This window comes from Miniopterus schreibersii, assembly GCF_964146895.1.
Source record: "Miniopterus schreibersii genome assembly, chromosome: 3".
Lineage (NCBI taxonomy): Eukaryota > Metazoa > Chordata > Mammalia > Chiroptera > Miniopteridae > Miniopterus > Miniopterus schreibersii.
The window spans coordinates 82,473,935-82,489,916 of NC_138103.1; the positions used below are offsets into that span (position 1 = coordinate 82,473,935).

General features: G+C 46.6%; 1 protein-coding gene across 3 annotated transcripts; it reads right to left on the reverse strand.

Annotated features, from left to right (window-relative positions):
* Positions 1 to 1,170: 1,170 nt before the first annotated feature.
* On the reverse strand, positions 1,171 to 14,686 carry CMBL (carboxymethylenebutenolidase homolog). 3 transcript variants are annotated; one of them, XM_081132185.1, is made up of 6 exons: positions 14,502 to 14,686; positions 7,840 to 8,073; positions 4,742 to 4,849; positions 3,800 to 3,942; positions 2,608 to 2,699; positions 1,171 to 1,866 (listed from the first exon to the last, which is right to left on the reverse strand). In XM_081132185.1, exons 2-6 carry the CDS (start codon positions 8,052 to 8,054, stop codon positions 1,687 to 1,689), a joined length of 738 nt encoding a protein of 245 aa, XP_080988311.1. In that variant the 5' UTR covers positions 8,055 to 8,073; positions 14,502 to 14,686; the 3' UTR covers positions 1,171 to 1,686. The 3 variants fall into 3 exon arrangements, with proteins under 3 accessions (XP_080988311.1, XP_080988312.1, XP_080988313.1); XM_081132186.1 differs by lacking the exon at positions 14,502 to 14,686 and adding an exon at positions 11,205 to 11,435; XM_081132187.1 differs by lacking the exon at positions 14,502 to 14,686 and adding an exon at positions 11,205 to 11,381 and having other exon boundaries at positions 7,840 to 8,093.
* Between the last annotated feature and the right edge of the window lie 1,296 nt (positions 14,687 to 15,982).

The window sequence follows — 15,982 nt, forward strand, 5'->3', positions numbered from 1 at the left end:
ATTTCCAGGGAGTTTCTTCCCCCACAAAACTAGACACAAGAGCCCTTCCTGGCCTTGCTGCTGGGGCTGGTGTCTTGCGAGGCTGAGGAGTACCTGGAATGGCAGGCTCCTGACCATGTTCTGACATCAGGAAAGCCCTGAGCCACTTAGATCCATTTAGGGGTGTTGTGAAAGAGACTTCAATGTTACTCTCTTAGCCACCACTAGTCGGATACTGTTAGGCTTCCAGTTATCTGCAGCCCAAAAAAAACTGATATTCCCGGGTCAACCAAAACCAAACTTTCCTCCACAGTTCTCTTCCAGTATTCCCCGTGCTGGGTTATCTATGCCAGCCTCAGATACCGAGTTCACTGCTTCTAATGGCTCTGGAATCCCTCCTCTCCATTCCCCAGCCTGGGGTCAGGACACTCACTGCTCCCTGTCCCTCTGTCTCCCGAGGGGCCAATGTCACTCCTGCTGCTCTCAAAAAAATAACCTCAGCCAGCTGGGACTCTGCAGCCCAACCCAGCAATGAAAGAGGAGTCCGTGTGGCTCCCTGAGGCTGCGGGGCTCCTTGCTCCCCATCTTCTATAGGAGCCCCAGGGCTGACAAGGAACAGCCCCCCAAGTTGGCCCTGGCACATGGGATGAAATCCCCACCCTCCACCCAGGACCCAAGCAAGCCCCCTCCCCATTCTCCCACCCAGGGGAGGGAGCCTCCTGAGGGCCCAGGCCTGTGTGGGCTGGAAACTAAGCAGCCCTCTGGTGTCTGCAGACATGAGAGGGTCCAGTGGGAAGGCCAGCTCACTGGTCTAGGCTTGGTTGGTTTGCCAAGTAACCAAATTCTCGGCAGGGACTGAGGAAGATCAACCTCGGGGCTGTTACATGGGAGGTCACAGGATTAACAGAAAGTCAACAGGAGCAGCTAGAGGGTGCGAAGCACCTTCTAGTGTATGTGAGCACTGCCCAATATGGTTCCCACTGGCCACACACGGCTGTGGAGCGGCCAAGGTGTGGCAGGGCTACTCAGGAGCTGAACTTTTTATTTGATTTCATTTTCATTCTGATTAAATGCATGAGCGATTTTTAATGCATCTGCAGCCCCTGGGACCCAAAAATGCATAGGAGACAGCTGGATGGTAACTCCAACCCATCATTTTTTAATTAGCTTTTAGAAAAAGCCACAAATTCAAAAACTCAAAAAGTGTATTAGCTTGATATAATTTAGGCCCATGGACCCCCTATTTTAATCTCTCTCTCAGTGCAATATGTGAACATGAAATTCATTTGCATTAAGACAAAGATATCAGTCTAATTAAATTGGGCTTTTAATCTACCTACGTTTACAATTCATGTGTTCGTGGCTTTGCAACATTAGTCATTTTAAAAGATGTCCTCCATTAAAGACCAGAAAGGCCACACCTGAGACATCAGCTGGTCCAGAATAACCCCAGGTTTTTACTGTTAGGATATTACTCCATCAAGTCTTCAGGTACTAACCTATTTTTTAAATTTTTATTTAGGTACATATTAAAAAGTAAATTATCTAATACATTAACATTTCCTACTGAATCTATGTTTCAGATGAAATAATGAATTTCAGGATTCCTTGATTTATACAAAATGGAAATTAAATCAAAAGATCTAAGTATTTCAAAGCCAATTTCTGGACAAAACCTATCTTGAGAAAAGTTGGCACTGGCCACTGCTAAATGTACTTGTTTAGCCATTCGAGTAAATTCCTTCTTGCCTCGTCAATATAGGGCTTGTCTTCAGGTGAACAATCTTCTCTCTTTCGATGCACAAACCCATGAGTTTGCCCGGAGAAGGTTTTAATTTGGTATTCCACTTTGCAGTGTTCTTTCAACTTCTGGGTCAGCAAGGAGACCTGGTGTGCAAAGATTTTCATGATGAAATGATTCTAACCCTCTAGTTGTATTTTCCAATCACTAAATCTCCTGTGAATGCTCATAAAAGAGATTCAACATCAATACTTTAAATTGAGTTCCACAGCCATAATGAATTTTTTACTTTTAATGTTATAACCAACACAGTCCTTACCTTTGGCAAAGGAGAGAATTCAGGGCAATATAAAAATGATACAACATCAACTCTTTGAAATTGTATTAATACATCTTATATAATCCAAATACTGTATAATATGTAATATTCAATATACATATTCAATTAATTCAATGACAAATATGTAATATTCAATATATGTAATATAAAATTCCATTTATTCAAGTATAAACTATTTGAAATTTATGTTAACAAAGTATTGCTTATGAATAACAATAATTTCTAAATGACTGCTTTTGAACCACAGTTTTCGTCTGCATTTTCCTTACCAACCAGATTACACATGTGGGGTTGGGAGGCAGGGCTTCATCTATGCCTGGTAACCAGGACACTCCAAGAGCACTTTGGTGGGGTTACAATCCCTCTCTAAGTCCCCAATGAAACCCAACTTGAAAACTTAATGTTAAAAATTAAAAAATCAAATTTAAAAAACCTTAATGTTGAAAAATATTTGGAACAACCAATGAATCCTTTTAGTATGTTTTCCCCAAAATGTCAAATCGTGTTGTTAAATATAAAAGTGCGAAGAGGAAAGATGCCAACTTACTTGTTCAAGAGGGATCACAGCATCGTTTTCTGCAAAAATGAACAACGTGGGGTTCTTCAAACTGTGCACGTCTTCAGAATCCTTGATGATGCCTGCAGGGTGGGGACAGGGACACGGGGTATGATTTCCAGCCACACATGTGCTGCATAATGGATGGCTTCCCCCCCCCCATTTCCTGTTGGCAGCACAGCAAACCTGAGTAACCTAGAGAGCCTCCCGTCACCTATAAGTCCTCTCTAGGAGTCAGAGAGCCACAGGAAAGATGGGCACGGAGGCTCCCTGCCTCACCGCATGGCTGGACAGGTATTTGATGTCCCCAGGCCTCTTAGTCCTGCCATGCGCCACAACCCATGCACTGTGCAACAGCGGCCATAAGGGGGTGCCAGAGAGCCGTCCCTGCAGGAGCACCTTTTGCTAATTCACACAAAGGGACTGCAAGTTCTAGCAACCCCAGTGACAACTGGAAATGTATTCCTTTCATTTAAGTAAATACTTAAAGGGAATTTTTTAATGCTAAAAGTAAGTGAAAACACCACAGTGAGGAACTATTAAGCCAAATAAGCATCATTAGTATAACTGTATGATATATATTATGAAAGGTGGTCAAATTTCCTTTTTTTAAAACTATTTTTTATGGTCTAACTGCTTCTATTTCGTGAACTTAGTATGCCATTTCTACATGTGCTATTCTCAGTGCTGCGACACCTTTGGTTTGTTTGGGCTGACACGTTCATGTTGCTATTTACATTTTAGAGTGGGTTTTCCTTTTCTTCTTTAGAGTGTGTGTGTGTATGTGTGTGTGTGTGTGTACACACACGTGTGTGCAGTTGAGAATAATTTTTATCTTGGAAAAATCTTTTCTAAGATATTCCTCATGAAAATATTGCTTAGTATTATCCATTATCACAGAAGTAAATGTTATCCCCTTCATCCTAAGTGGAGAAACTGAGACGTCAGGTTAGGTGACTTTCCCAAAGCAACATTGTTGGGACCCAGGTCTCCCCACTCCCAGTGACATCCTCTGGTTACTGCAGTACAAGCCTTCACCTCGACTTCCAGATTTTTTAAAGCCAATTTCATGACGACTGTGTTGTGTTACACCTGGGACCCTTCGCTTGGGAAGAGGCTCATGGTATGGTCACCCACGAATCCTCCTGCTTTCACCGTGTAAGTCTGTGCAAGGCAGATTTACCGTAGACAGACACCCCTGCCCTGAATTCTGGGTATTTCATCATCACGTGATGGACAGCAACTCCTCCCCAGCAGAATCCCACGACACCAATTTTCTGGGCGTGACACTGTTGTTTCAGATACCTCAAGACGGCATCAACCTCTCTGGAACAGAAAGAATAGTTATTCAAGAATCAAGAGGTATTTTGTGAGGCCCCGGGAAGGGCACTGGGCAGGTAACAGGGTTTTATCAGCAGCTGTTCCTTGAGGTTCTGAGATTCTTACTTTCCGAGCTCCGCCATCCTCACTGCCTCCTGCCCAACTGATGAGTGATGCCTCTCCTGGCAAGTCCCCCTGCCAAGCCCAGCGCCTCCAACCACCTGACAGGGCTGCAGGCGGGCTCCTTCCCAAAGATCAGCAAATCCGACCAGCTTGCTTCCCAGCAAAAGCTGAGCGACAGCCTTCCCCAGCCTCGGCGTAAAGGCCAAAGGCCACAGCATGGCTCTAAGACCTGACCAGAAGATCTGCCCCTGCCCAGCACCCCAGTCTCCTCTCTCCTCTTGATGGGCACCAGTGGAAACTGGGCAGCTCCCCAAACTCTCTGCTTGGCACATTCATTCCCCCTGCCTGACACCCCACTCTGCACTGCCTGTCTCTTCCTATACTCAAAGAGCAGAGGAAGATTTGGAAAGCCACCAGGACTATTTAAGCCATGAAGAGATCAAGCACAGTGGCCCCTGCCTTGTAAACGGTTCATTTGCAAATTGGTTATTTGGAACAACTCAGAAGACATTTTCAACTAGAAGCAATATACTTAATTCCAGGGTCACGGCCATCCAAGTCCTACTTGGAGGAAGGCTAGATGTCTGAACAGTGATGCCAGAACCACCTCTCCCTCAGGACTCAGCTCTCCTTGGTGCCCTGGGGGATACCACAAACACAGCCACACCTGCCAATAACTTACTTATCGATCTTTCTGGCATTTCTTGTTTTCAACCACTCTGGAAAGGTGGACCAGTCCCCAGAGGGGTTCCATGGCTCTTGCCCTACAAAGAAGTCCGGAACGATGGTCCTGTAAATTAGGGACATTAATTGATCTCAGTTTCTGTTGCTGTTGGGACTCGGTGTTTACTTACATTCCTTAAGAAACTTGCTACGTTGGCGATCCTCACTCACAGGAAAAGAGAAGTCACCGCCACAGGGCCAACTTTGATCACAACAAAGAGGCCAACTGGCACTGGGCCAAACCATCTCAGATTTCACAACCAAAGGTGCGGGCCTCTCGCAGCCTGTGTATAACCCAGCCCATTTTAAATGACCAGGCAACTCAGCAGTGCACACACTCCTCCAGATATTACCACACAGGACAGAGGGACCCACCAGCGAGGGCCTGGAGCAAGGTGGGCCCTGCCTGTCCCCAAACCTCTCAGCTGGCCTTTCACATTAGCCTCAGGTCAGAAGGGCACGCCTGGTGAGCGTGTCCACTCACTATGACCAAGCAATTTTCCTTAGCTCCACCCCGCATTCCAACAGGGCACAATCTCCTGCCCACACAGTGTAGTCTAATGAGGGTTCTAAAAGGGGCTGCGACGAGAGAACAGCCAGCTTGCCTGAGTCCATGTCAACTGTAGGGGCAGAAAAAATTTCTCTCCTTCCCTTCTAGGTTCCTTGGCTAGTCTACTAATTATATTGATATAAGACAGATGAAAAGGTGAAAAACAAATTCAACTTTGTGGATGAGAAAAGGGGTTCTAGGGAAAGTAACCTCACGGTGATCTGATCATAAATTCCTAACTGGGCAGGTCGTGGTAGGCAGTCACACCCCAGACGTGTAATTTTTTGTAAGAGGTTTTTCTTTGCCTTAAGCAAGCCCTGTCCATTGTTTCTGGGCATCTAGGTTAACACACCTTTGAAACAAGCATAACCACCCTGGAGAAAGCACATAATCGTGTTAACTCTCCTGTAATTCAATCCCCGCCTTGTTTCTCCCACCTCCGTGTAATCTTCCATATTTTCCCTCCGAAACGTGCCACTTATTAATTCCTGTTATTCTCAGGAGCACTTGAGATCTTGCTCCCTGGTCTATGTCTTCAGTTTGGCTCAAATAAACTCTTATAAAAATTTTCTACAGATTTGAACGTTTCTTACATCAACAATGTCACATGTAGGGGAGCCTCATAAAAATATGAGACCCAAAGGCAGTCAGTCAGACAATTGAGGCTTATATGCCATTCTGAGCTGAGGACTGGGATAGGGCTTCGAAGGGAAGATGGGAGGGTAAGAACAGATGTTTGGTCATTAGATGTCTGTCCTGCCGTGCAGGTAGGCCGTTCGGGTAAACATTATTTCTGGTAATCACTCTCTTCCTGGGTGAGGCCCCCCTATCTAAACTCTTTTAGGTAGTTAAGGGAAAGATAAAAGTTTTTCTTGAGTCTGCTAGGTCTTGTTTGCCTTCAGCTCAAAACAATGCCCATGGCAACCGTCACATTGTGGGACGGTTTATTCTGCTCCCTTTCACAGTCTTCCGTGCAAGTCAACCCAGAAGGATGAGGCCAACACGGATCTGGCCAGAGACCTGTTTCCTATAATAAAGGGCCATCGCCACAGATGGGGGAACACAGCTCCTCCCACAGGGACAGGATAAAACGCTGAAATTTGGGTCAGAAGAATATAAATTTCATTTAACCACTTTTAGCCTCATTTTCTCCATCTGACAAAGTCTACGCCCAGCACCGCCCAACAGGCTTATTTCGAGGGGCAAAATGAGTCATACGGTGCGAAAGGGCTCAGTAAATCAGACGTCTTTACTCTGTTGTCAGCTAAAGGAACCGCCTGAAACAACAGAAGCCACATCCCGTTCACTCTGCGGGCTGCAGCGGGGTGACCTGAGGCAACCACAACTGTCTCCACGCCCCGGTTTCCCAAACTGCAAAGAGAAAACAAAGACGGTGCGGCCCTCGAGGGGTCGAGGGGTCACTGAGAGGACAGTAGGCCTGCCACAGCCTTCAGGCGGGTCTGGCTGAGCCAGAGGCAATCAGGGCTGTCACTCGCTTGTTTCATTACTGGGCTTGCTGCTGGGATGTTAAATTGCCTCATCATTAAACGAAACTGGGGGGCATGAAAAAGTGAAAAACTCAAGTGAAAGTCCTCTTTTCAGTCGGCACTCACAACAGGGAGTCTGCTTCCTTTAAGTCGGGCTTTCTACATAGGGAAAAAAGCAAAGTGCACCCTTTGATGTCCAGCTTCTCTTTTGGAGAAAACAAAAGAAATCAGGGTGCTCCAAACTCAGGCTTGCTGGGCTGATGATTTCTGAAGCTGGAGAGGAAAGAACAGTTCCTCTTCTCCTCCGTGCTTTACCGAAGCTGTTTCCAACACCAGGGCAGGTGGAAAGCATACAGGTGGCAGCATTGGCCGGGGACAGGACAAAGGTACAAGTGAGGAGCCGAGTGAGGTGTCGCTGTGCCACTTCTAGCTCAGACGGGGCCATGATCGTTTGTGTGGAGACCAGGGTGCCCTGCCTGTGAAATCTGACTCGAGGCTGACATGCTCTAAGAGCCGAGTAATGGGTCCCTTTCAGAGCTGGCGAGGTCTGCCAGGGACACGTGTCCTGTACCTGTGTCCGGCAGGGCCCCACACGCGGGCGCTCCCAGGAAGAACTGAAGCCCTGGGATTGGGCAGGAGCGGTGGCTTCGGGGGCACAGCAGGTGGGTGTTTTAAGTTTCCTAGGACATTTCCCGGTTACCCGAGCCCCAGAGAGATAAGGAAGCGGGTAATGTAAATTAGGGACTGGACGCAAGGACATACATGCACAACCGATGGACACAGACTGCAGTGTGGCGATGGCCAGAGGGAAGGGGCAGCGGGCGCTGGGTGGAGGTGGGCAACGGAGGGGGCGGAATGGGGGCCTCTGTAATCGTGACAACGAGAAAAATAAAGTTAAACATTTTTAAAAAGAATACAGTCAGGGGTTTTTTGGTGCTGTTTTTGTTTCCCCTGAGGAGAATAAAATATAGAGCACTGAAATTTACATGGATTTAAGCACAGGAACAACTTTATACGCACGTGTATCCGTTTCCTGAAATCATGTCAGCCATGTATCTGGTGTTGGGCAACTGCCAGCCAAATATATCTTGAATGACAATCACGGCTTTGCCGGCGTCAACAGGGGATCTGGTGACATAAGCCTTGATGTGCTCCACTTGAACTTCACGGCCCATCCCTCCATACTCCATCTTATGGCCAATGTCACAGGGACAAGGGTGGGCTTCGTTAGCCATTGGGGAGGTTTAAGCTGGGCTGCAGAGAGAGAAATATGCCTTATATTCCTTATGGTGCGAATCCGAAGATTATGAACAGTAAGTAAACTAAAATCAAGATTACAGAGAAATGTTAATTTTAACTCTACTCCTACTGTACTCATACAAGAAATCAATGATGATATTTGGTCCATCTGAAGACATTATAGGAAACAATTTTATATTAGCTTGATATGTTCTCATATACCTTTAATATGTGTAATATCTATTAGGCATACCTTTACAATCTATTTCCTGGAAGAAAAAAAAAATCAATGATGGCTAGTTCTGGCAATACCACAGATTGGGGCTAATAAGACTCTGTTCCCATGGCAAACACTAGAAATGCCAGAACGAATGTAACCATCAAATAAAAGCAAAATATGGTGGAGCTCATAGGAAGAAAGGAACAGCACCCTAGCCAGGAGAAGAAACTAAAACCAGGGTCAGCGTGGAGGGAACGTAGGCCCAGAGCTCGGCGAGGCTGGAGACAGGCCAAAGCCAGGACCCACTCTACCAGCCCCATTCTGCATCCAGCAAGGCCCTGGGACCCCGTAAGATAGGATCTGTAGCTGAGACCTCTCCAAGTAATGTAAGAGCCCTTCAAAGGTTCAGAGTTAGTGGAAAAAATAGAAAACAAACAACAACAAAAAAGAAAAACTCTACCAACCAGGACTAGGAAGATGGTAAAGAAGCCGAGGAAGGGGGAAGAAAGAAACCATCCCCCCCCCCCCCCCAAATTTACAAAGTCCTTTTCAAGTAGGAAAGCCTGGTCTGATACATTAACATAACAATTGGCCCTGGGCACCAGGCAGAAGGAAAAGCAAATCTACTTGATAGAGAGACTTTCACAATCCAGGCCAAAAACAATACCCATCAAAAAGGAACTCACTATAAAGCGCTACACGGAAGGAAGCGCTCCAAATAAACAACCTTCAGGAGAAATTATGGTGACAGCGTGGGGAGAAATGAGGAAGGAACCTAATAAGCCTCACCAAACAAACAAAGCAGGAAAGGGGAAGAAAGAAAAGTTAAAACCTATCAACTGCCAAGGAAGAAAGCAAGTGGCTGAAATAGATCCGAATAAATATAAATAGATTAGATCCACTATTTGAGACAGATTCTCAAATTGAATGTTTAAATGTCAAGGCACCATCAGAAAGGAGAACCTGGGAACACGGAACCCAAAGATGTCCGTACAGATAAAACGACCAGAAGTCTGGGGTTTGCTGGCTTCAGAATAGCCCAGCGGATGGAAGAGGTGGAAGGGAGTGTCCCCGTGTTGTCCCCGTGTCCCCGTGATGTCCCCGTGTCCCCGTGTTGTCCTCGTGTCCCCGTGATGTCCCCGTGTCCCCGTGTTGTCCTCGTGTTGGAACTGGGTGGTGAGTTCAGGAGCGTACTTTGTACTAGTCTCTCTACTTTTATATGTGATTAAGATTTTCCTCAACAACAACAAAAATTAATTTTCATTTAAATTTTTAAAACGATAAGATAAACATAGCGAGAAGACAAGATACGGACTAGAAGATACTATTCTCAAAGCAGAAGATTCTGTGTCTAGATTAAACTTATGAAGAATTCTTATAAATCAAGAAGAAAAAGACAACCCCAATAGAAAAAATGCTCCAAAGATATGAACAGGCAACTCACAAAAGGGAACACGTGAATGATATGAAAAGATAGTCAAAGTCACTAGTATTTAAGAAAATTATACAAAGAACATCAATGACATACCATTTTACATCTTACAGATGGTCAATAAGTCTGTTAACACCGAGAGACGGTGCCCGTGGAATGTAAACTGATACCAACTTTAGAAATAAGTCTCTCAAGGTCTAGCAGTGATGAAGCCACCCTGCAACCCAGAAATCCCATTACTCGGTTTATGCCCTAGAGAAATCCCCTAGAGAAATGTGTGTGTGTGTGCGTGTGTGTGCACCCATGCACACATGCAGTGGGTGGGTATGGAAGTATATTCTTGGTAGCATAGATGGGATGGCAAAAGTTGGAAGCAATCTAATCGACCATCAGGAGGAGAATGGAATAAACCGTGATTCATTCATTGTTGTGGGTCGAATTCTGTCCCCCAAAAAGGATAGGCCAAGTCTTAACCCCAGAACCTGTGAATGGGACCTTAGTAATTAATAGGGTCTTCGAAAAGGGTAATCACATTAAGGTTAGGTCATCCTGGATGAGAGTGGATGCTAATCTAATTAATGACTGGTGTCCTTATTCAGAAGAGGGAAATCTGGTATAGAGACACACAACAGAGAGAAGGTAGACAGAGGCAGGGGTCGGGGTGACGCATCTACAAACCAAGGAACACTAGGGAAGGCCAGCAACCACCACAAGCTGGGAGAGAGGCAAGGAAGGATTCTCCTTTAAAGGTTTGAGGAAGAGCAGGGTCCTACCAACACCTTCGTTTAGAACTTCAGGCCTCCACGACTGAATACATTTTGACAGAATAAATTTCTGGTGTCTTAAGTCACTCAGTTTATGATAATTGGTTATGGCAACACTAGGACACAAGAAAAGGCATGAAAAGAATATTGCGTAGCAGTTCAATGAACAAACTACATATATCAATATGATAAATTTCAAAAACATAATGCTATAACAAAGATAATGGCTTTTTTATGCTAAGTAAATATTAAAATTCCAAAATAATACATCTTTTATTAATAAATACAGTGTTTTTAAAGTATAACTCAAGAGAATAAAACACATCAACATTGGACAGTGGCTACTGGCAGGGGAAGGAGATTGCTGGCTTTCATTGTACTTGTTATATTTTATTTCCTTAAAAAGTTTTTATCTGAAGTACATAGGAAAAAAGATAATGTTTTTAAAAATCTGGGTCATGTGACTATGGGCAGCAGCTCTATTATATCGTGTACTTTACATAACATTCTAGGTGTTCATAACTAGAAATAACAATTTTAAGGAGACAGAAATTAAGAGCTAGCCATTTGATCAAATTTGGCTCTATTTTTTATGGGGTTTTTTGTTCGTAAGCTACATTATAGAATTATGATTAGTCAGAGAAGTCAGAACAGGTCCAATGTCAGTAGCAATGAACTTTATGTCCACTGCACTGTGTTGGAGAACTGATTCCTTGGACTGGTTTCTTACCTGGGCTGTCCTGAAGACACGGAGACCACAGAAAATCCTGTTGTTCCAAATTAGCCTTGAACCTGAATCTTTTAACTTTAGCTGCAGTTGATATCCACTTTCTAAAAAGAGTGTTCACAGCCAGGAGACCCACTTTCTGGACTGATCCTGCAAGGTTATCCTCCTGCTGAAAGGGGAGGTGGCCAGGACAGGCCTGGGTGTGCTGTGTGTGGAAGGCTGGGCTCCTGCCAGACCCGTCACGTGGTACAGCAGCCTGTGTGACCAGGGCCAAGGTCACAGTGGGCAGGGCAGTTTCTACGGACTGTACCCCCTAGTGGAGTGAGAGCCTCAGGGAACATACCCTTGACACTCTACTGACTGTACTAGAAAGAAACTTTCTATACATATACCTGTCAGGATTTTGGCTCTTTCCCCCCAAATGACACATTTGTTAAAAGATAATTTTAGGAAAAAAGTAAAACGATGACCCTCATAGATATGAAAATGAACACATTAAAGATTTTATTTTACACATACGATAGGAGGGAATGAGACAGATGTTATGTAACTGGTTAAAAAAAAAAAAGAACATAAATTTACATGTCATAAAGAAAGATTGAGATGAATCGCAAGTGGGGACAAAACTGATTTTCCACTGGAGGGGAAGAAGCCAATTAAATCTCTAGCAGGCAGGACAGGATCTCAAATCTATTAGTTACCCAGGACTTTCGAAGAATTGCAAACTCGTTCAAATACAATGAACAGAGTCAGAATCAGACAGCCCAGAAGGGTATGCTGTGGACAATGAATACTTTTCCACTGAAATAGTTTTTTCTATATGAACTTATAAGAGTCATCCACTGTGAGTGGTAAGGTTTCCAGTTTCCTCCTAGAAGGGGATGGGACTATGGGTCTGACATGTACCGTGAGGTCCTCATAAAATGTGTGTCCAGAAAGGCTTATCTGTATCACAGCAGGTGGACTTGGCAACACATCCTGGCCACCCTAAGGTCAGATCTTTGGTTCCCACTGGTGAAGCCTCTGGAAGTCAGGGGCCTCTTCATGGCACCAGACTTGGCAAAGACACGCTATGCTCCTGCAGAGGACATCCTGATGGGCACATTCATTGGCAATGCCAGACTAAATTCACACTAATGCTTGTGATTCCCCCATAATATTCAAGCAAGATGCCACATCTGTGTGAATGACTGCAAAGCCCACTCCCCTACATACTGATGGTCTCTTGACAAAGACTCTCTCCTTGACCAAACTCCTCTGAACACTATTCTCAACTAGGCCCTGACTTTTGGGCTTCCAAGTTTGTCTCTGCATTGCCCAGTTTTAGTAAGAAACCTGCTAAGTAGCTTAGTAGAATCCCCTACCCTCCATATCTGATCCAGACCCTCACCCTCTTCCAACCCCCCAGGTGATGTCTGATCACCTTGGCTTTGTCTTCTGCCAAAATCTTGTCAAGTCGGTTTAGCTAAATTCTCCTAACCCTAATGCTTCCTTAGTGATTTTCAATCCACTGACCCCCTACTCTGCTCCTTGGCTATAAATCTCCACTTTTCCTTGTTGTGTTCAGAGTTGAGCTCAATCTCTCTGCTGCTGCAAAAATCCCATTGCAGTGGCCCCTGCATCTGTCAAAATGGTCCTGAACAAGGTCTGTGTGCTATTCTGTAACAACTGTCATGAATAGGTGTTTTTTTTCCAGGACAGCCTCAAGCCCTGCTTCGCACAGCAAGTGCCTCCACAAAATTACAAGTCAAGACCCATGGAGATCACTGGTGTATGTCTGATCTGCAAATCTCAAGAAGCTGCCAGTCCTCACTCCTCTCTACGGTGTACCTTCCTGAAGCAGTCCTCTCTCTACTCCACATAAATTTGTGCTTCTTGACTTCTTTTTTCAACCATTTATAAAATCTGCTGGGTTCCCTCTTTAATAAATAAAACAGAACCTTTAACGCATGTTCATTTTTATACCTGTATGAGAGTCGTGACTTCACCTTTCACTGAAAATTGTCTTCTAACAGTATCCTCGAACAACATTCCCATTTCTCACCGGAAGTCAGAAAGGCGAGAAATGGGTGGTAAAGTGTGGTGAGCAAGTGTGGTTTTCCTGCTTTCACACCCCCAAGGATCTAAACAACTCCAAGTCATACTTCCCAGCGCCATCAAGATCTCAGCCAGAAATGCAGAAAACAGATTTTTGACTAGCGAAGGGGATTGGCGGAGATGGGGTTGTAACAAGCAAAGAAGTCTAGGAATAAATTTCTGGAGGCTTCAGAGATTTGGAAATAGAAACCATCTGCAAGCGCCACAAAAGCAACACTGAAAGATAATATGGGAAGGGCGGTGGCTACGGGGAAGGCTGAGCGACTTTCCTTTACTGGGGTAAACATAGTAGGAACGTGCCTGGGAACCGATTTTCAGTCTTACAGGGGAAGACAGGGCCCTCCTTCTCCTTAGATGATTCTATGAACGTCAGCTCCTCCAGTTGCGGACGATATTTTTCAGCAATCATGCTTGTATCTTCTATAGGGTACACGGTCCGGGCAGCATTAAGAAAGCCAGCCCTGAGCACACGCTGGCCTGGGCACCTGCCAGTCCCGCAGCTGCCTTTGACCTTTCCTTGGGCGGTTCCAGGCGGAGATAGGATTTCCCCAGATACTCGCAGGGCTCACTTCTGACCACCTCATTTTAAATGGGCTTTCAAGGCAACAGGTGGCACCTTCCATCAGCAAGAAACCTAACTGGCAGTACCCAATGTTGGCAAGGCCTGGGCAAGGCGACACTTGTGCTTCGCGACCCCCAGGGCCGTGGGTGCGCGCACCCTGCAGCCTTTCCTGGCAGCACGCACCCAGCGGCCGGGACCCCACACTCCTGACCCAGCACCTCCTCTCCTACCATCCACCCTTTTCAAAGCGCTGCCAAATGGGGACGGTGATCTTGATGCAAATATGCTCCCCCCCCCCCCGCCCCAGCTTTATATCAGTAAAAACCACACACCAAAACGTTTCGATGTAGGAAAATAGTTACAAAGAGTATCTACTGGCACGAAGGGAAGGCTTCTGACCAGCCTCTGGGGGGGAAAGAACGCAAGCGGATACACAGCACGATTTCCACTCTAAGATGCGTGGCTGAAAACGGGAGGACGCGGGCGGCCCTCCTGCGGCGACGGCGTCCCGCTCGACAGAAGCCGGGTGCTCACGGCGGGCTCGTCACCTGCGCCCCGCAAGGACCTGGCCTCGTGCAAACACCCCACGGACTCAGCGGAGCGGGGCTCGGCGCGTTTCTGCGCCCGGGAAGCGCACGTACCTCGTGGCCGCCTGGAAACCGTCTGCGGCGCGGAGGAGGCGAGGCCGGAGGGGCAGCGCCGCGGCCGGGCCGAGCGACCGTCGCGGCGGAGCCGAGGGGAGGCGCCTCCTTCCCGGGCGGAAGCGGACGCCGGCCCGGGATCCCGCGGGCCAGTGGCTTCCCGGTTCCCAGGCTCCCGGGGAGGCGGGGGGCAGGGGGGAGGAGGGGGAAAGGGGGGGAGAAGAAGGGGAGGGAGGGGGAGGAGGGAGGGGTGGGGGAGGGGAGAAGGAAGGGGAGGGGAGGGGGAGGGAGGGGAAGGGGAGGAGGGGGAGGAGGGAGGGGAGGGGAGGGGAGGAGGGGAGGAGAGGGGGAGGGGAGGAGGGGGAGGGAGGGGGAGGGGAAGAGGGGGAGGAGGGAGGGGAGGGGAGGGGGGGAGGGGGAGAAGAGGGGGAGGGAGGGGGAGGGGGGAGGGAGGGGGGAGGGGAGAAGGAAGGGGAGGGGAGGAGAGAGGGGAGGGGGAGGGGAGGAGGGGGAGGAGGGAGGGGGAGGGGAGGAGGGAGGGAGGGAGGGGGAGGGGAGAAAAGAGGGGGGAGGGGGGAGAGAGGGAGGGGGAAAGGGGGAGAAGAGGGGGAGGGAGGGGAAGGAGGGGAGAAGGGGTTTTTCCAAAATAATTGGTAGGTACTTTTGTTTGTTTGCTTGTTGGGTTTTGTTTTTGTTTGTTACATCTGAATAATTAAAAGAAGTCACCAGAGTGTTATCACCCAGAGCAAACTGAGAACCAGGAACAAATCCTTGTTTCTATCCTAAAATGCAGAAATTGCTTCAACACCCCAAATGGCAGTTTTTCAGCTTCACCTATTTTAATTCTAAACTCCTCTGGAAAATTCATCACACAAGTTAATATTTAACCCAGGCTCCAGAAAAAAAAAAAGAAAAATGAAAAGAATTAAAAGTTACATTCTTATAGAAACTCAGCGTAAGTGAACACTAGGATTTCATGGAGTTCCTTAATACATTAAAGAGCTGTGACTCAGCAGTCACAGCTGGTTTTCCCTCCAAAGTTGTTTTATTTTTCATTATGAAATAAGGAACTAAATTCCAGGGACTGAATGAGCCCAAGCTGAATTAACAAACAGAGCAAAGGCAAAGTTAAACAAAACCGCTGACTCTGCTAAAACCCTGTGATTAACACTGATCTTGAGGGCAAGGTCAGAAGTATTCCATGGAACTGGTCCTCTGAAGAAATTTTGGATCAAAATCAGAAAAAGTGCTGGTGTGTTTCAGAGCAGCTCAAAGTACCTGGAGGAGAACCTATTCCAGTTCATCTGTTACCACTTAGGGGTGATGGTGCTGACTCAGCCTCCCGCCCCTTGAGTACAGCGGTAGGTAGCCAGCAGGGAAAGCACTGAGTCTTATGTGCAGAGCAGGTATTGCTGGTGAAGGCAGGTCAGAGGCTGGATACAAAAGGAAGTAGCTGGTGTCTAGAAAATTCTTTTTTTCTT